The sequence below is a fragment of the Ischnura elegans genome, chromosome 8 (assembly GCF_921293095.1).
Source record: "Ischnura elegans chromosome 8, ioIscEleg1.1, whole genome shotgun sequence".
Classification (NCBI taxonomy): domain Eukaryota; kingdom Metazoa; phylum Arthropoda; class Insecta; order Odonata; family Coenagrionidae; genus Ischnura; species Ischnura elegans.
In genome coordinates, this window is record NC_060253.1 from 8755093 (window position 1) to 8776947 (window position 21855).

The 21855-nt window shown below is 38.3% G+C and overlaps 2 protein-coding genes across 2 annotated transcripts in view; one reads left to right on the plus strand and one right to left on the minus strand.

The window, feature by feature from the left end:
• The first annotated feature begins 12487 nt into the window (after window positions 1-12487).
• LOC124163743 lies at window positions 12488-15527 on the plus strand. Its single transcript, XM_046540818.1, has 3 exons — window positions 12488-12645; window positions 14064-14258; window positions 15500-15527. The coding sequence occupies exons 1-3, from the start codon at window positions 12494-12496 to the stop codon at window positions 15525-15527; spliced, it is 375 nt and encodes a 124-aa protein (XP_046396774.1). The 5' UTR covers window positions 12488-12493.
• A 3251-nt stretch (window positions 15528-18778) lies between these two features.
• Window positions 18779-21855, minus strand: part of LOC124163744 — a 167944-nt gene continuing 164867 nt past the window's right edge. The window contains exon 15 of the mRNA XM_046540819.1: window positions 18779-18911. Within this exon, the coding sequence (XP_046396775.1) occupies window positions 18779-18911 (133 nt within the window). The remainder of the gene's footprint in view (window positions 18912-21855) is intronic.

Here is a 21855-nt window from a genome sequence, read left to right on the forward strand (position 1 = left end):
GCCCTCTAGCATATATTTTAGGAAGGAAAATTCATTTTCACCTATCGCCAAATTATGAATAGGTCCTCTCTCTTCTTTGAACTCCGACGGTTCTTCAAAAATCAGGGTGTCTCTCCAAGAGTCATGCACCTGATCATCACCTTTTAAATCACTCGTGCTTGGGGTAACGTCATCCTCCAGTGGTACATCACCTGATCTGGCACTATCACTGTATCCTTCTTCTTCATTCAAACAACTAGAACCATCTGAATCACTCGAAAATTCGCTTCTGTTCACTTCTTCTGCGATAGCATCCTCACTTAACCAAGCCATGGTCAGAACTGAGGGGCATTAGGTTTCTTTTCATTTGAGCTGAGCTTTGCCTCCTCGCCATATGAGATAGGAAAAGTGTGAGAGTGCCTGTGACCACCCGCAAACAGAACTGAGGGGGATTAATTTTCTTTTCATTTGAGCTGACCAGCTGAGCTTCGCCTCCTTGCCATGTGAGATAGGAAAAGCGTGAGCTTGTGTGTGACCACACAGGAAGAAATATCGTCATTAGATGTGACAGTCACTCTAAATAACACATGGCAGGCCTAGGGTTTTCGTATCACACCATTTCAAAACTGGCCCTCCTAAAAATCCCATCGTAAGAGCTTACACAACTTCTCAGTTAATGTGCCACGCTGGAACAAAGCACCTTATTGTCTCGGGATTTTAGCTTATGGTGACGACGTTCTGCTTCTTCTTAATGAAACGAGAGATAGGAAGGATGCTTGTGCTAGCAAAGATAAACACTCTCAAGATAAAACAGATGCCTATGAAGCTCAAAAGGCTGCCCCAAACAGAGCAGACCAAGCCGGGCGGATTCGGCCGGTTTATGAAGGAGCGACTTAAATGGCGGCGGCCGGTTTCGGCCGGGTTAGGACGGAGCGGAGAATGAGGCATTTAAACTTCAATACGGAGAGGGTTAACGTATAACCAAAATCCAGGGTGACATTAACAGCATAGCGAGAACTCTTGGGTTGGTATCGACAGCAAAATGTGGAAATTGTTCATAAACATTGATCTTTATTAAATAAACAATGAAACCTGTGTACAAGTTTCATAGAGAGATCTTTGATAAAGGTAGATTATAAGTCATACGGGATTGATAGTATTAAGTATTCATCTGTTATCGCAATATTTTAATGACTGAAGTTTTGAGGACTCAATTGCGGGTAGGGAATAAGGCTGATTAGGTTGAATTAATGGGGAAGGAATTAGACATGTTTAAAACAACATTAAAGAGATTCGTTACAATTAATTATTATCAGCGAGGAGTAAGATAGTGCGTGATGGAGTCAAGTATCTCTTCAGCGCACTCTTAGCTTACCTGCGACGGTAAAAGACTAATGCCATAATCCACACCTTCAACAAGGGATGTTAATTGATTCCAAGGATTTAATAATGATCGCTACTCGACACTTCATCTAAACACAGTTTTCACGATCTTCGACAGGATTGCCACTCCGAGCATCTGCGAGAATTGCCTTCACTATTTCCTTGCAGAGGTGTTGGTAAATAAGAATAACGCATTCTCTTAGCTGTGCAGAAAATTCCTCAGGAAAGTTAACACAAGGGAACAAGAGAGTACCACTAAAGACAAGATTTGCTCGGAAGATTTCGATGGATCGACACCTGCAATTGTTTAGCCATAGGCTCGTCTCTCGAAGGCCAAAAAAGCTCATTAAAAATATTTCGAAGAAACCCGAAAATCTAGCGACTGAAAAATGACCGCCGAAGCGGACTGGTTTCCGGAAGCTAGGGTCAGCGCGGACTACTTTGTTTAAAAGATGTTTTTTTGTATGTAGGACTAGGTTTTTAATTTGTTACCCCAGCCAAATTTGCTGAATATCAAAGTCTTTGAAAAAGTTTTTGCAAAATGCATATTCTTGGCTTCTCACCAAAGAAAGTGTAGAACAAATATTGTTTTAAAATATTGATGTAAATGAATTATAAATACTACTTTAGTTGTTTTATTTTTCATGTACGTACTTGAGCTTTGTTAGCATAGATAACCAAGGTAACACAAATTGAGCTACGCCATATAAAAAGGTAAAAGGATAACCTGTTTGAGGCTACCAAAAATTCCTAAATTTTTCTATTGTCATGTAATTTGTGTGTGGAGTAATAAAATTATTATTATATTATTATTATCTTAATTTTGAAGTCCCTTCGAGGCACCACTGCGGTGCGCCCCGTAGCCTTCCTTTCTTGGTCGTACGCGAATATCTGAAGGGTCTTAGAAAAAGGGAAGGTCAGGCAACTGTTCGCTCAGGCATGGTCATGCCCCATTTACACTACGCACGTACCGACCACGGTCGAAACAATTGGTGTTCTTGGTAAGGCTCTTTGGTCGCAACTACTCGCCTTTTTACTCGTCGTAACCATCGTAACCCAGTGCGGCCCTCGTTGTGTAATTTTGTCAGTTTACAATTGACGACGTGACTGCGTGAGGATATTGAAATCCAGGATATTAAGAAGAATGAGGATATTAAGGTTTTCATGTGGTAAAATTAACAATAGACCGCATTGTCTGTGAAACTTTAAAGAAAGTGGGATTTGTGAGGAGAATCTGTCGAAAATTTAAAACATATTCATGCTTTAAGGACAGTTGGTCCTCGCTCCGGTACGTTACATATTAGAATATAGTCTGTTGTTTACTGAAAACCTTATCCCATGCACCTTTTCAGATAATACAGACTGAATCCGGCTTGAACGTGTCGAAAATGAATTTTTCAAATTTAATATTTAAAAATTAGTAATCTCACTATCTGAATACTTTATATCTTCTATCCCTCGTATATTTAAAAGCATTACAAGACACATGATCTTCCAACAATGCATGATCTTCCTCTAAAAATTACAAAATTATTAATTCCTACGTAGATTGTTCTTATCTCCTTTTATATTTAAATCTTTATAGACCCCGTCATGTAATATAAATCGTCATCCGCTCGTGGTTATTTTCCATAGAAAAAAAGTATCCCTTTAATTCCTAGCTAGCCAGAATGATGAGGTAAAACTAGACCGTACTGTTTGTGAAGCCTTAAAGATATGTCAAAAGAAGATCAAAAGATTATATAAAAAAGTTAACCATATTCACGCATATAGGATAGTACATATTGCTCTTATTATTATTCTAGGATAGGCTTAAATTCACAAACTAGGTGCAAGTATTGATTTCTCCATGTCTTTATCTAAATCGTTTACGGTGGAAAAGTTGATCGTGCAATCCTCTTCACATAAAGATTGTAATTGATTTATTATTTACGAGTGCTCGTTACTTTCCCGTGAAGTTTATAGGTGAAGTTTAGTGTAAAAGCATGGTTAATGGGTTAAAAAGAAATAAACAAACAAATACAACTAGTTTCGTGTAGCATAAAACCTATCATTTTCTTCAATAGAACATAAAAAAACTTTTCTCTTATCTCCGTCCATTACCTGCTCAATAAATCCTCTTCAATCGTTGTACCATGCATGCGACCACGGTCCGTACGATTTTAGCCTCATCACGTTGTGTAAACCCGCAGAGTTACCATCGAAGGGCATACTACCAAACGCTGCCGACTTACGATGGTTAGCGCTATGTAATAACATGCATATTTAAGTCTACCTGATATCAACTTTTGAAATGCATGCTTAAGAGACACAATACGAAAAATTTGCATTCCATTTTTCTAATTACTTGAAAAAAATCACAAAATATGTACTTTCAAAACTCCAAAACATAACTTTCAAATAAACATTCTCCATTCATAAAAAATGTATTCCTGACCCGATTTTTTCCAGGTAACTTTTGAAAAGTTTGGTTAATATAAAAACATTATTTTTTAAAGTTCCAATCCATTTATGAGGTATTCTTGATGGAGACTTTCGCGGGGTGGTGCAGCATGCGTAGCAAGGTTTTCGGGTTGACCTTCGTGTCGTTTCATCTTCATGACGGCAGTTTCGCCGGCGTTGCAGCTGGCGTCTTCAGGTTCGAAGTGTTTGATGCAGATTTTTGCCCGTATTACATAGGCCTTGGTTTGGACTAGGTGCGCTCTGAGTAATGGTGAAGTTCGGTGCGGGTGTGATGCACGCGTTCTCTCAGCATTACACCCGCACTGAACTTCACCATTACTCAGAGCGCACCTAGTCCAAACCAAGGCCTATGTAATACGGGCAAAAACCTGCATCAAACACTTCGAATCTGAAGACGCCAGGTGCAACGCCGGCGAAACTGCCGTCATGAAGATGAAACGAGACGGAGGTCAACCCGAAAACCTTGCTACGTATTTATGAGGTAGCAATCAGGAATATAAAAGAATATGTCCCAAAAAACTAAAAAATATAACTTGCAAAAAATTATCCTCCAATCATAAAATCTGTACTCTTGACCCAATTTTCGACGTATAACTTTAGAAAAGTTTGATTGATTAAAACGGACTATGCTTAGGCGTATCAAAATAAAATATATAAACAGGTATTAAAAAATAACTACCCCTATCCTGAAAATAAATTCCAGCCAATAAAATCCTTGATTCATAAAAAACTATTCCTGACACGATTTCAACTGGATAAATTTTGACAAGTTCATTAATAAAGATACAAAATGCATAGAAGAATTAATCAATTATTCTCATTAAATGAAAACATATCACAAAATAGGCTGCAACAAAATTCAAAGTAATTACTATCAAATAACATATCTCGTTACTATATCATTCATAAATACCGTATTCCTGACCATATTCTATCCGAATAACTTTTGAAAAGTTTAGCTGATTAAAACGCAACATATTTAGAAGTGTCAAGCCCTTTCTCTCGTTACTTAAAAATATATCACATATTTGTTTGTTGAACCTGCAAAATTGAAAATTATTACTAAATAATAATTACCAATCATTCATAAAAAAACGAATAATTCCAGATCCTATTATTGGGTGATTACTTTTAAAGATTTTGGTAAATTAACACCCAAAATTCTCAAAAGCATAGATCCATTATACTCGTTACGTGAAAAAAAATATAAAAAAATACACCACAACAAAACCCAAAATTATTGCAAGCAAATAATATTCCATCTTGATAAAAACAGCATTCCTGACCCGCATTTTACCGATTAGCCGCGGAAAAAATTAGTTCCTTAAAATAATGTGGGCTTCCATGCATCAATCCGTCATTCTCGTTACTTGCAAAAATATGAGAAAATATGCTCCAACAAAATTCAAATTTATTACCAACAAAAAATTATCATTCATTCCTAAAAACTGCATTCCAGTCCCGCATTTTACCAAATTACTTTTGAAAAGTTTGTTTGTTTAACAGACAATATGCCAATACGTATAAATGCCTTAATCTCATTATTTTCAAGAATATCACCAAACAGATTTCAACACAACTAAATATTATTGCAAGCTTGTTTTATTGCACATTATTCCATTATTTTCAACATTCATTGAAATATATATCCTGACCCGATTTTAACGGGATAATATTTGAAAAGTTTAGCTGAATGCAGGACGAAGTGCTTTAAAGGATCAATCCATTATTAATTTCACTGTCAACATTATCAAAAAATGCTAAAGCAAAATTAAAACTAATTGCCAGCAAAAAATCATTCTCAATTCATCAAAACAACATTAATCATATGCTTAGAAATATCAATCCACTATCTCCTTACTTAAAAAAATCAAAAAAATTCAAATACAAAATTGAAAATAAATGCTAGTAATTAAACCATCCTTCATTCTTAAAATTCGTATTTCTTACCCGATTTTAACGAGGTAAATTTAAAAAAGTTATGACGTATACGACCATTATGCTAAAAGGTATTACTCCATTTCTCTCGATACTTTCAAAAATATCACATAATATGCTACCGAAATTTCAAATTTAGTGCTAGCAAATAGCCATTGATTAAATGCGTATTTTTAGGCCGATTTTTCACGGTTAACTTTTCGAAGGTAAAGAAAATGAGCACCGAAAATGCTTAAAGGTATCAAGGATTACACTCGTTCTTTTCGAAAATATCGCAGAATATGCAACTAAAAATTTGAAAATTAATTCTAGCAAATAACAATCCTCCGTTCATAAAATCCGTACTTCTAACCTGTTTTTCACGAGAAAACTTTCGAAAAGTTAAACGATTAATACCCAATATGCGCAGAAGAATCAATCCATTTCTCTCGTTACATTCGAAAATATCACAGAATATGCAAATACAAAACTCCAATTTATAGCTAGCAAATAACAACATTCCATTCCTTTTAATCCGTTTTTCCAGGCCGATTTTAACGAGATAACATTTAAAAAGTTATAGTGATTAACATCCAATATGCTTAAAAGTATCAATCCATTTTTCTCATTAATTTAAAAAATATCTTAGATTATGCAACTACAAAATTCAAAATAATAGCTACCAATAACCATCCTCCATTCATAAAATCCATATTTCTCGGCGGATTTTCGTCGGATAGCTTTTAAAATGTTAAACAAATATGCCTAGAAGTAATTAATCATTTATCCCACATGCTTTTAAAATAGCAATGAATATGCTACTACATAATTCAAATACTGATGGATAATAACCATCCTCCATTCATGCAATCCGTATTTCCAACCCGTGGTTGACCAGATAACTTTTAAAAAGTCAAGCCAATAACTACACAATATGCTTGGAAGTTTCAATCCATTTTTCTCGTAGCATAGAAAAATATGGCAAAAATACTACAAGATATTCAAAAATATTTCTAGAAAATAAAATTTCTCCCAAGAATCAATATTCAACACTCTCCTGACCTGGTCGCCCAGCAACTGAGCTAACTTCGGTTCTTTGGGGATGATTCAAAAACTTTATCCACCCTGACCGCTGAACTGCGTCACGCCGATGGGCAAAGACACGACCTCTCCCGGCTATGACATGACGTGAGTTAGCAATATCTCCATCTTTGACACGATAAAATCACTTTAGCTCATTTCTATACTCACGACCGACCCAGATTTCAGCACATTTTTAAGGTTCGTGTGATTCTTGGATGACAGCCTATTCATGCATTTCAACGGGCTAGTGGTTGAGGAGGAGGTAGAATTTCGGGGAGGGAGGTTTCTGGAATTGCGATGTGAAGAAGGGTGGAGGATTTTCGTAGATACAATGGAAATGAGGGAAGTGATTCATGATGACGTAAACTGGCGTTGGGTGGTAGGTCTGGAATGGGGATAGGGCATTTTTTCATCCCCCAAAAGTAGATGGATTTGAAAATGCCTCGCGTGGTCTGAAGGTTCCCTCTAACTATCCATATCCCAGCCGCAGAAGATGTATTTTACCATTCAGTTGTCCCTCTTCCCATGTTGAAGTACTTAACTACACTAGTACAATACTAACCAGGGGCGGCGAGGGGTGATTGGGGGCCTTTTACTGGGGCCCATCTGGGGGGTCCCTATTTCCAGCCCTCTCCCGGGTTGAAGGTCCTCCCCCGGAAAAATGTAGTAAAATCGCAAGGCCGGAAATGGATTTTGACGCTATTCTGGCTCTTAAAAACAAGATTTAAGTTGATAAAAATACCAATTTCGGAAGAAAAATTACGATCAAATTCGATAAAAATAGCAATTACGGAAGAATAAATACGAGCAAAAGTGAGAATTTCACAGCGCATGTAAAATTTAATTATGTATTACGGTTCGATTTTATCTAATTAGACGATTTTCTCTGTTAAACTTCACTGGCAAACAAAAAAAACGTGAAAAATAATCTTTTCAATAAACCTTTCCAAAAAGCATCACATTCTGTTTTATCTTAAAACACTTTTATTTTATTTACTTCTACGTGACCTTTTTATTTTGAACATGTTGTGAATAAAGTGACTAATGAAAACTTAGGATTTTATAATTGCAACGACTACTTTGGTTCAAGTAATACGAGTCTTTGGTTATTACACCCTTCATATAAGCTTCACGATAGAGACGAGCGTATGGGAGGGCCCTAGGCGATCGCCGACCTCTGGCCAGACAACCCCTGATACAAACATATCACGTTCCCCTGTTCACTGTCATAATTGCATTCTATTTTCACTGTCCTCTCACCTGTATTCGCTTACCATGAGCAGCATAATTCCACCACCCCAAACACACCGAGATGCAGTTGATTAGAAAAGAAAAATCGCGGGTGGTCGTTTTTCGCTGAATTTGTTCAATTTTGATAACGTTAACGAGAGAGCAAAGGAAAAAATAAATCTGGCATGCTACGCAGAATTTATTTCAGAATATTTATGAGAAGTTTCTAATACGTAACTCATAAAATTGTTGTTGAGGTCCAGGCCACCTTCTTTTGATTTCAGCCCAATGTGTGTCGGTGTGTTTTCTTTCGGGCTCCTTGGTGAGTTTTTCTCTCAGTATCTTTACACATTGGAATCACCGCTTATGAAGCACCTATTCTTTCCCAGAACTTCACCGCGGTCGGCAGTTGCGATTAAATTCTGGGACGGTTCGAGTCCGATGTAAACATATTTTTTTTTAAATAGGTATTTCTATCATTGACATATTCCACGCAGATGAATAAAGAAATAGTTAATACTGATTTTTTTATTGATAACAATTATTAAAATAATGATTCAATCAATAATAACACATTTATTTCTAATCGAAATGGATGACACCCATCACGGGCCGAGCTAGGAATATAAGCTAGTGTTTTTTTTAACTAATACTGGGGTAATGGAATGCCAGCCAGGGTAAGCGGAAGGTGTAGGCCCTCCCGTAGAATTTCTTAACATATATTGTTCAAAATAGTGAGTTTTTAGGCTTTTTCTATTCCTATCCTTGCACTTGTGCCTCGAATCCAACCTTACATTGAGGACTTATCATTTTCTCACCATTCCGCCGGTCCCTCAAAAAATATCGTGCATAATAAAAGGGAAAAACATCATGACAATAGCATATAATAAATCCATTAGATAGCTATTATTATAACTCTCTACAAAATGTGCTATCGTTTTCAAAAGTATGTAGACACCCCAGAGTCCCACTTAACAGATGGGTCCAGGTCGGTGAAAACTTGTGAGGCTGGCACATAAAGCGACCTGTATGTTCGTTTGCCACCCAAAGCAGACTAGGAGGGAGGTGGACGCGACCTAGCCACCGAAGCTGGAGTCGAACTCCAGGAGCATGAGCCCAATCAGAATTAAGATTAGCGGATGGAATGCACTGGGCTAACTCACGTCCACGATCACGTTGGCCGTCGGAGTGTTTTCTTTCGGGCTCTGTTGCGAGGATTTTCCTATTTTAAGATTCAAATTTGGACTCACCGTTTATTCTCTTACTAACACATCGCTCCGTGCCCGAGTAGTTCTATACTGTGCGCGGTAGTTGCGGTGAAGTCTTGGGTGTGTTCGAGTCCTAAATCATAATACCTTTCTCACTTTTTAAAGATCTCCTGAACATCAACATTATCTATGCTGATGACTCAAGAAAAAGTTAGTACTGAATTTCTTTAACGATTGAAAAACTGTAAAAACAAAAAAATTCCAAAACGCGTGCTCAAGCGAAAGCATTTAATGCAATGTAACAGGCACTTTCAATATATTCGCCCACCTAGGCCATAAGCGTGGAAAAGAATCGACCGAAAGTCAGTCCACAAAACACGACATCAGGTTCACACGCACTCATTTCACTTATCTAGTACACTTAACTATTAATCCACTTGGTACATGAGCGCGAATGTGTGAATGATGAAGAGTTGTAAGTATTATCGCAGCTGTGATGTAGCTATTCCTACTCTTTTGCTTCGCGAAGGCTCGGGTACTATACTCGATCGATTATGTAACATACAATCTAACTTACCAACAACTCTTCATCATTCACATATTCGCGCTTTTCTCCCATATATTTTTTTCGTTCTGCATTCCTTAGAACTTCCACCTTTTAGAAAACTGCCTTTACGGTGGCCTTTTGAAATAGAAACGCACTTTGTTCCAAATGATTGTGGCTCCTACATTCCAGGGCTAGCCATGAATTTATTTGCGCGCATACCCCTACTGTTCGTACCAAAATTAAAAATGAACCTTAGAAAAAACAAGAAAAGTAATGCTGTAAAAAGTAACACCAAAATCAAGTGAATATATTAAAGTGTATGGTTTTTATAAGCGTTCAAACTGGAGTCTCTACACTTTTGGTACGGAGAGAAAGAAGTTCGCCCCAGCATTATTTCCATCGTTTCATAACCGCTAACATTTCCCACCATATGGAAGTATTTTCGCTCTCATCAATCAAGACACTTTTAAAAGAATCACGGGGCTTTTGAATCGAAAGGGCAATGGTATCCGAAGCATTGTGTCACACAGTTTGAGAAAAGAATATTTCATAAAATGACAGTTGAGAGATACCGAAAAGGAAAACAATATCATTTCAGGTAAGTATTTCCCACTAACACTAACACCTGTTCGTATTTGAATAAATTGAATCAGTGGCGTAGCCAGGAGTTTTATCCGGGGGGTGGGGATGGAAATCCAAAAACAGAGGGGTCCGGAGGATAATTATTCAAGAACAGGGTACCTAGTGACGGGTTTTGACTAATTTTAACACTTTTCATTATGGAAAAAATTAATTTGTCATAGAAATATTATTTAAATTCATGATTTATCATTAATATATATTTTACTATTTAATTTGTCTAGTTTTATTTATTAAACAAAAGGGCAATCCTTTTTAATAAGGGTATAATAATATATCACTTGCCACTTTCCCCTGCTCCATGGTTAATTTATTTTTTTATGTCTCAATATTTCGGGGGAGGGGGGGTCCGGCCCACCTGAATCCACCTCTCTACGCCACTGAATTTAATAGTTACTAACCCATCATCCGGCATGGAGTGGAGCTTAATTTAAAAAACTCTGTAACCGCTTCAAAACATTGAACAACAACATTGACCATTACGAAACATGCTTCAAAATCAGTATCCGGCGTAAAAGGATGGAGGATGCGAATGGTTTTTACCACTCAGGGAACATGATAATCTTTAAAAAGCATACTTTTTCCATCCGTCCTATCCTACATTGAACTGAATTCAACCCAAAACAATGGAATTTAGCATAGGGCGAAAGGCCGTACTACCGATACAACAGCGGGCCATAAGACAGGGGGCATATCTGGCGCCGCAACAATACTTTCGTTCACCCTGGCAACCAGTAAAACGTAGCCGTACGGTGACATTATATCAATTGGATTTTCCAAGCGATAGAGAGCGGATGCGATAGCATATTGTGGTGTTATAAACGAAGTTTAAACGCACTGGTTACAGTATAAAACAGTTACAGTGAATAATACATCAATCACTTGAGTAGCAGAGGAAGAAAATAGACATCTCGCAGGGGTTTGCAGTGACCTACAGCCGGCGGAGTTTCGACTTCGACCAGCAGAGTTAAAAAATAACTCCTGCAAATAACAGATTGCATTTATTTCCTGAAATAGAATCTAAGAATCGTTTCCACTCCGTGGATTTGGAGTTGAACCAAAGAGGAGATCTCGCCATCTATATTTTCCGCTACGTACATCATGGAACGGTTATTAAAGAGAGTTGAAACGAATTTCTCTGGAAGTGTGCTAGGCAACAGCCTGGAAGAGAGGCTGGATTATGAATATATTGCCCACCTGGAGCACAGAAACGAGGGATTTGGTCGCGAAACTGCAAAATACAAAGCAAAAGGTGATTTGATAAAGGCAAAAGGCAGACGTGAGGAAACAAATTACACTGATACTCGTATTGAGGTGGTAAGTTCTCAGCTTTCCCCACCAAAAAATCCTGGCACTTCATATCATTCTTTCGTGCCAGCTAAACGGAAGGCAGACAGCTGGGATGAAGAAAACGGCTACAAAAATGGGAACCTCAACGCCAAACGCTTCCATGGAGAAGGAGATGATGTATTTCCTGTCAACTTCGTAAATGAACGCTTTTATTTCGGCAATTATCTAGTTCTTCCATCGGAGAGAAAAGGAATCAAAAGGAAAAATGAAATTGATGGTGATTCTCTTTCTTTTCATGGGAACGATATCGTTATTGATGCACACCACTTCTTACCAAACCAAGTTCATGATTTTGATAATTCCGAAATGCTGCCTAAGAAGAAAAAATTGTGCATTAACACACAAATGGGATGCAATGACACTTTCGGCCGTGGTGAAGGTGATTTATCAAAACCAATGTATATCCCAGTAGAACGTGCTGATGCCCACAATAATTCATTTACGTTGGCTGAAGACGAGACAAAGGAAATAGATAGTGCAATGGACTGCGATAGCCCTCACCTTGACACCGAAGGTGACGCTATGAATGGACCGCGCAATGGAATGGACCGCGAGAATCATATCGATGGTGATGTTAAAAACGAAAAACACTTTCCCTCAAAACAACCTAGTGCATTCCGGCATCCTTATGAGCCAGCTGAGCAGATGGAATTTTGTACCAATGGAATGGACGCGAAAAATGCTCGCTTCCAAGATGAATATGACTTTGGGTATTTATGCCAACGTGAGCCCACAGAAGAATGGGAAGAACGGGAAGGTGCGATGCCTGGTGACAGGTTTGCAGCTGATCCAGCAGCACCGACCTATCTGCGATCCGCTATTTACCAAAGACATTCATCCGAAAATGTAAGTACACAATTCAAATTGAATTAGAATACTTTTGCCGAGGGTAGAGGATTTCCTTTCTCTGAGGAACATACGAAGTATGAACAATGGCGATCATCGATTTCTGTGCGTGAGACCAGCTGTGAAAAGACGAAAACCTAGATTCCGCGGTAGATCTGATAGGGTGTTTATGACGATAGTGTTTTCATGTTGTTTCTTTCGATTGGAATTAGCATTTAAGTGAGTAACCACGAAGGAGGAGTAATGTTGATATTTCAATCAATATAATAGATGAAGTAAGATGCAGGTATGAGAATAATTCGTAGCAAAGTGCACAAAAATTGAAAAAAGGGATGAACTGCTAAAATCCGTGATGGCGAAATACTTCAAACAATTCACACGCTCCCTTTAACGACTGAATCGCACAACAAATTATTAGTCTTAACTTTATCTCTAATTCCAATGAGTCCAAGGCCATTGCAAATCATATTTGAATCCTAAGAAATGGTAATATGGTTTATCTTTACTGATTCTTACGATATATTTTTTCAAGACGATAAAAGTTACAAAAATAACGAAAATTTGAAATTTTCACAAAGAGCTCGTTTACCATTATTTTTACATTTATTTTGATAACTTTTTAAATATGGAGGGATCTAAATTTTTCCGTTTTTAATTGCGTCACCCACTTCTCGAGTTCTTCGCGACGAAAATTTGATGGTTATCACCTTCTCGCACAAAAGTTGATGATGTTAACACCGCAATCAAAGCTCGACATCGCTTCTAAACTACTCCTTGACCCTGTGCATTTCTCTCTAGTGGTTTGCATTCTCGCATGCAATCAGTGGCAGTTCCAGAGAGGTAGTATACAATATGAACTTAAATAACTGAAATTTTTTTAAGTTGCGAGTACATACAGGAGAGAATAGCCAGTAAAACGCAAATCACTAAAAAAGCACAAATTTATTATAAAAAAGTTAATTCCTTGATAAATTTTAAATTGGGCAACGTTAATGTGTTAAAACAAGCTTCCAAATCCTCATAATTTTCGTTACATCTCCGACCACCCCCTCTCCTTGTGCTGGGAAGTAACCCCCAGGATCGTACCTATGCTGTATCCGTCACTACTAGCGATAACTTCCCTTAATATATGTCTCTCCTGAAAACGAATTAATTAACAAGAAAATACAATGAAGTCACCAACTCGTGGAAACTGGGTGACAAATTTCGTGCTTTCTTACATTGAACTTAAAGGAGAAAAAAATACGCGGGAAGAATGATTTTTTCGTTGAAGCTTAGGTATCCAAAATTTATATAAAAAATTCTTTCAATGAGTGGCGACTTTCGATGTGAACGACACCATTCAAAATTTGTTTCTCATTGTACATTACAGATCAGCTAAACATTATCTTTAACAGTATGTTTTCTTTTTTTCACAGACGAAAAGCATGGATTACGGTAATGCATGTGAAGATGGAGAAAGAAGACATCATTCCCACAGCATTGTCGTTCATCCATGGTGGAATGAGACCAGTACCAATGCAGAACAGGATAACTGGGAGGAATGCTGGTGAAACTCAGTTGCGAGGAAGACAGCGGAGAGGTCCATCAGATATGTCTTCCCATCTCCAAGAGTACGAATTGAAAATGCCTGAGAAGAACAGGAACTCCTTGATAAGGGCATGCATCGAAGGGCTGATTCACTGTTCTAATATCACAATAGGTATTCAAGTTCCAAATTATATTACTTTGGTCCTTGCAAAATTGAAATTGTTAGTTGTCACGCATCTGTTCATACAATGACATGAAAAATTGTGTTAGAGCAGTAGATCATTCACGATGAACTGTACTAGGTTAAATAATATTAATCGAACGCTTTCGTTTTGGAGATTTTTCTATTCGGGCGTCAATGTTATTTTTCCCTGCATGGCCAAATTGTTCTACATGTCACGATGAATGTCACCAAAGGCATCGTCACAATATCACTCTGGCATGCCAAAACCAAATTTTGTTTCTTTTGATCTACCTCGGGATGCATTAAAATTTGATGACGTGGTTGGCTATATAATTGCATTGCATTTTAATTTTTTACCCTTATCCTCCCATTGATCTCCACAGATTATACATTCCAACGAATTTCATGATTTGCATAGCATCCAGTACGCGTTAATTTTTTATCAACGACCCAGAGACCAATATCCACGTACTGGTTCAGGGATGGTGAACATGACGGCTCAAATTAAGACTCTCTCACGTAATCATTTTCAGAGATGGCAGGAGTGATCACAGGCCCTATTTCCGTCATTTTTTTCCATTGAAATTGCCATAACTGAACAATTTCGTGGAATCAACCACAGTATATTTTTTTCAATCGAATACATCGAAAATGTAGGTAAAACACGCAAAAATAGCGCGAGAATTTCGTATTTGCAGCCGTGGAGCGCTGACCAGAAAGTCCCAATCCATATCCATGCAGTTACATGAAGATTGTTAGTGGTGGGGGCTGCTGATGCTATGACGCATCTAAGCTCGTGCTTTGTGGAAGTCTTTGGACGCCGCCCGAGCATGCGCAGAACGACGAATCGCCGCGCCGCCCGGCGGCCGGATAACATTGGTGTTGCAGTGTTGCAGAATAACTTGTTTTGGTAACCAGTTGACTTATTTTGCGTAAATTGTTTCATCGAATGAGTGATTGGCATGTAAAGAGGCCCTGTTGTAGCTGCGTTAATCGAGTTAGTGATTGTGTTTTAGCGTTAGTGAATAGAGTAATAGAAAGAAAAAACAGCGTTTCAGAATCAGCATTTTTCGTGATATCATAATTTCAAAGGCGGTCAAGATCCAAGTAAATTTAATGTTGAGACATTTAAATTTGCAGTTCCAATCATCACTGGTATAGAGCCTAAAAATAGCTTAATCGACAAGAGCGAATCACAAATAGTCCCGAATCGCAAAAATACTGGTTCCGAAGAAATAATCGCGGCTGTGGTTAATTGCCGTAATTTAAGAAATGAGATTCACGATTTTCAGCATTAAATTCATGGTACGAAGTGTACCTAACGTAATTATTGGAACTGAAAGTTGGCTAACTGGTGATGATTCAGACAATGAGATCTTCCCATAATCTTTCACCGTTTATCGGAAAGAAAGAATTAATTGAGCTGGAAGCGGAGTATTTATAGCTGTAAAGAAATCAATCGTAAGCCAAGCGGTAACCGAGACTTGAGACCAGCGTTGAATTTGTGTGGTTTACAATTACATGCCCAAAATCCAAAACAATATTAGTTTGCTCGTATTACACGTATCCCAACTCAGATATAACATGAATGTTGGATTTTGAAACCCAAAAAAACTGCATAGCATCCAAGTATCCTGAAAGAAACTTCATTGTAGGTAGAAATTTCAACGTACCTTCTATAGATTGGCATACTATAGCTTCATTCCTGGTGGAAGTGATAAAGTGATTTGCGAAGCGTTATCAAAAGTTTTATACTAAATTCATTCAAATAGCATCCGTGCATAAACAGAAGAGAAAGTATTCTTGATTTATTAACGACAAATATACCTCATCAGGTAACGAACGTGAACACCGTCGAAGGAATAAGTGACCATAGAGTTGTAACTGCAAAGTTTTCTCTAAATACCACTGAAAATTTAAAAAAAAGAAGGTAAAGTTTTCATTTTTAAATGGGCTGATTTTGAAAGGGTCAAGAGTCATCTGAAATGTGCTTTCCCCGCGTTTTAGGAATCAATAATAAAGTTTAATGTAGAGGGTGTTTGGAAAGATTTTCTTTGGTTCGTAACTTCGGGAATAAATAGCTACATCCCTAGTAAAACATAAAAGAAGCTAGCCAATGGAGATGGTATGACGCGGAAGTGAGAAAATCATTGAGGCGACAGAGAGCGTGCCATGCTAAAATGAAAAAAGTCAGCACGGATTCATCCGCTATTGAACGCGAGTCAATAATTAAAAAATATAAGTTGTCTAAAGCCGCCACGAAGGAAGCGTTCAGGAATGCATTCACGAAACAATTGAAGACCAGCAACGGGATAATCCAAAGGCATTTTGGTCTTATGTTCGGGAAGTTCAAGGTAGAAGATCTACCGTATGTTCGCTGAGAAACGATAATGGAGATGTGTTGACAAACAGTTCCGATAAAACCATTTTATTAAATTACTACTTAAAGAGCGTGTTCACCGAGCCTTCTGAGAACTCAACCGAAACAGTTGACAATGGTTGACAATATCTTCACACGAAATATGCCGCCTATTGACATTAGTGCGCACGGAATAGAAAATATATTGAAATCGCTCAGTCCAAATAAATCATCTGTTCCAGACTAAATCCAGTCTCGCGTACATAGAGAACTAGCCCTGAGGCCCAGGTGGAAATAAAGTGGTATATGAACTCTTTCACGCGAAATAAAGCGACCACTATTAATAATTAAGAAATTATGGTCGAATGGATATCATCCATTTCTTCTACATTTCAATAACTTTTGATTAATCAAACCTAAATATTTCTATTTGGAAATATCATGGCCTCGCCTTCTGATTTTACCGCTAGCAACGTAAGAAGAACACTTACTGGCTCATCAACCTGACTGTAACCCCGTGGGGAATTGTGAAAACGGAATTGCCACCAATGGGCGCCACAACAGTAGGGGTGAATGAGGCGCATGTCCGCGGCTTGTGGATTGAATTTCGGTCACATTTGTGCGAGAAATTAGTTGGGATCAATCCTTAAACGTATGCAGGAAGTTGTATAGACAGCGAGTATGCTGATACATGTTAATTAATTGAAAAAATTCTATAGTTTTAAGTATACCACCGCGAAAAAAATCATCTCACAGCATAATCACGTGAGAGCCCGAATAAAAAGTTTGAAGACATGGGTGCCAGTGGCGAAGCGAGGAGGGTGGGTGTTTGAAAGATATAACCCTCCTCCCAGATCTTTGATAAATTTTTAAGTTAATTACCTTTTACTTGATTGAATTAATATTACTTATAGAATAGTGTAAGGAGTAATAAAATGGCCCTCAGAAAGCCTTAAAACTCACTATTTGAACATTATATCTTTAAACAATTCTGGGGGAGAGCCACCACACCTTCCGCTTACCCTGGCGGGTATTTTATGCCCCCAGTATCAATTTAAAAAAAACCCACGCCTCAATTGCTGGCTGCGCCCGTGATGGGAGTCATCCATTTTGATTTGAAATATGTGTTAACATTGGTGTAATCAATAAACTCGGTTGTTTCAGACTTAATTTTGTGAAAATCCATCGTAAGCAATTAAAACGGCATGCTACTTTTTCACACAGTTTATTTAAGACAAACGGTTTCGTCGCAGAGGCGACATCTTCGGGTACAGAAATCGTTATTTTTATAGCAATAGCAACCAAATAACAACAAAAATACCGATTTCTGTGCCTGAAGATGTCGCCTCTGCGACGAAACCGGTCGTCTTAAATAAATTGTGTGAAAAAAAAACCATAACTTTAAAAATTTTTATTGATAGAATCATTATTCTAATGATTGTAGTCGTTAAAAATTCAGTATTAACTTGTTCTATATTCATCTGCTTAGAATATGTCGATGTTGCAAATGTCTATTTTAAAAAATGAAATAAGTATGGTTACATCGTACTCGAACCGTCTTAGAATTTCATCGCAACTGCCGACCGTGGTGAAAGTGAAGGAGCCCGAAAGAAAACACTCCGAAGCACAGTGGGCTAAAATCGAAAGAAGATAACATAAAAATATAAAACATTTTAAGAGTTAGGGAGTTGAAACTACGCATAAATATTCTCAAATACATTTTGCAGAACATGTCAGTTCTCTCGTCAACGAGAAAATGTATCGACAAACGTCCACCCGCGATTTTTCTTTTGTGATCAACTGTATCTCGGTGTATTTGGGGTGGTGGAACTATGCTGATCACATATGACTGTAGCTCGCACCTGTGTGAACGGCGTCGAGCTACTGTCATGCCTGTACCCAGATCCAGTAGCTGTCTAATGTCCGGTCAGCAACCCCTATTGTGTGACACAAGGCGAAAATGGCTTTAGCTGTCGGTTGCCAGCTCCAAATACCATTCCTACCTTGGTTAAGCATGTTGATCAATGCAATTGGAACATGAAGCAGAAATTATTTTAATGTTAATCACAGTTATAGGAAAGAATTCCCACAGCAATTACCAGTGCAGCAGCTAATATAGCCAATAATATAATCACGGCAACCAAGCGTCTCTGCAAATTGGACTTGTGACTTGCAGTGGTGGCTCTTTTTAAACTGAAAAGGGACATTGAAAAAAATATATTACGACATTGAGGAATGAGTGGCAAATAGATTGTCACCCTTTACGTTTACTAACCGCTAAACCTCGTTTCAGATAGGTCAGAACTCAGACCGAAACGAAAAGAAAAGTTAGTTGATTTGGAATGTTGCGTTTACCAACGTGAATGAATATTAAAGATCGATCTTCATCTATCGATTCTTCCCTAATTCCCGTCTGTCTATAATTCGCTAGGCAGGTATGCATCTTGTCGTCAATTGAGGTTAATCTAGCTTCTGAATATGGAGTTAGAGATGAAAGCATCAGTTTCATCATCAAATGGAGGCACTGTCGATGGCAAATTGAAACCGATATGTTTAGAAACATAGAATGAATTGAAGAAAAATGGAACAACGACAGATGTTATTTGCCATCGTTAGGGAATTTACTTGATAAAATCCTATCTTAATAGAAGACTCATTCAGGAGACCCAATTCGTGGGAAATTATAAATCAATAGAAATGTATATAAATTTTGTTATTTGTGGAATAAACAATGTGGCTTTCGTGAAAGAAAGTGTTCATCAGATGACAAAGAAGATTCACGATGCGCAACTGACTCTTGGGCTGGGTGAGCTCGAGGTGTTTGCCATTCATCGCCGGAGCGGCCCAACCTATTCGAAAGTGAGCTTGACGGAAAGAATAGGGTGGTTTCCTACTATTTTTTTATTGCCTGAATCGAAATATTATTACTCCTGGAGTACGTTTTTCACGCTTTTAGATTTTTAAATGACGATATTTATTTTTCGCGATTAAATGAAAAGTGAAAATTTTCAAGCGCGAGAAAACGCGACGGCTAAGTATGAATGCTGGGAAAACTCCGTGTGACGTCGTTCTGGTTCCCGCTGCCGCAAGTGAGGTGACCTTGGGGCGAGGCATTGTGCGCTGATACGACGCAGGATGCTTGCAGGTAGCAGAGTACCCTGCTAGCTGGTAGCGCTCGGCTTAAATAAGGATTATTAATAGATACCTTATCAAACGAAGAAAACCTTCCGACCTTAGGCAGTTTTAATAGGTGATTATTAAGACATGTTTCCCCGAGCTCTGTGCCTCATGCATGCATTGGTAATCTCAGATGATGTTAAATTCCTATCTACTCGTATAGAAACTAGGTCCCTGTGACGTCACGTGGAGTGGCATCGCATGGGCGTCAATCTGGCCTTTTTCAAATGAGGTTAAAATTTGACCCTTGCCATTCGTCAAAACCGGTATTTCTAAAACAAAATAATTTGTATATTATGAATACACTAATGGTGGGTAACGAATCGCTATCAATGCCTTTCGTTTTCCTTGATGAAGGAAACTACCCTATTTTTCGGTACACTTTTGGGAAATCGGTTCAAAATCCCAGCCTATTATAAAATCAACGAAGCCTAGGGCGTAGCCTTCTAGTCCGTAGCGGCTCCAATCCTGGATCGTGTAAAGACTTTTAAATGCCCTTCATAGTTTTTCACGAATAGCGCAAATTTCCTTTGCATTTTATTCACGAATAAAGTCTTTCTGTACCGGATCCAAAAATAAGCTTTCGGCCCATTGAAGGTGCGGCAGTACGAGTGCTAAATAGCACCACTCTCAGTTTTTCCTCGAAAACCATCCCACACCACGTTTAACGAACTTCAGCTTCTTCAGACTCTGCCACATTTATATATCTATGTATCTATCCCTTCAGCAGTTAGAATTTATGGCAATAACTCTTAGATATTCCGAAGGGAAACAAGCACAGCACCCAATTTCGAAAATTAAGGAAATGTAATGCCTGTAGCTGATAGATAAAAATTATAGATTACCTGAAACATTTCCCAATGCAAGCGATGAAGTTGTTGCGGCAATATCTCGCAGAGTGTGACACTAGAGCTTGAACCATCACCTTACACTTCCGACTCGAACCTCGCCTATGACTACCCATGACTGAAGAACGATTTCGATCACAGCGAGAGATCGAGAGTTAGCCAGGGGAGTTACAATGTCGATGGAATTCGCACGCTTTCAATTCTCGGGCGCATCAAGTAGACAAGTCGAAAACATTGTACACACATGGGTTGTCGCCACACGTCCCCGTTGTGCTAAGCCACGTCGCGACGCAGTGCAACGCTCTAATAAAAACTATATAAACATCGCATACGGAAATTTAGGCAACATCGTTTCTCCATATTGTTGTACAGACTTGCCCTTTGATCGTTTGTCTTTATTTACCTCAATTTTTTTGCCTCTTTCCCTCAACCTGTATTCATGATAATTGGAATACTCATCGGAAAGGGTTTTTTTTGTTGAAAGTAACCAAAATTTTACAATTTTGACCTTTTGACCTCACAATTGGGTCCAAACCAAAATCTAAAATTAGCCTTACGGGGTTTCGATTGAAAAAAATAGTACATCAAGATAGAAAAAAAGCAGAATTTCAATGAAAATTATGTCAATTATTAGGTTTTCGGACTTAATAAAAACAAAAAAAAACACTTAATTTTGAAAATTCCACCGTTGACCCAGTTAGGTCACAGTCTAGGTCATATGGGTGACAGAAAGAATGCCACAACAACAAATACGTCAATTCATAGCCGAGTCTAGGGGAGGGGGGGCACGTGCCCCCCAAGACCCTTAAGAAATATGCAAGACTTTTAATACGGTCCCATTATCATTGCGTTCGTTTTGTATTACGAGGTATCCTTGTGCCCCCCCAGAACAAAATCCTCGATACGGCCTTGCTGGTGCCCCCCCCCCCCAGAAAGAAATCCTAGTTCCACCCCTGCGTCAATTCATAGGTTTTATCGGGTGCCCAAGTAAGTGGTATAACCCAAATACTCGCCTTATCCACTAGTTGACCTCCAAGGCCATTACGGAGGTCAAAGGTCATAGAGGTATCATGACAACAATATCTGTCATGATAACCACCGTGTCGAACCAT

Excerpts from the sequence above, each read along its gene's own strand:
- LOC124163743 (XM_046540818.1), top strand. The coding sequence starts at position 12,494 with ATGAATATGACTTTGGGTATTTATGCCAACGTGAGCCCACAGAAGAAT. Across the intron at positions 12,646-14,063 it reads AAAGACATTCATCCGAAAAT|ACGAAAAGCATGGATTACGG; the intron begins GTAAGTACACAA and ends TTTTTTTCACAG. Across the intron at positions 14,259-15,499 it reads ATGTCTTCCCATCTCCAAGA|TTCCAATCATCACTGGTATA; the intron begins GTACGAATTGAA and ends TTAAATTTGCAG.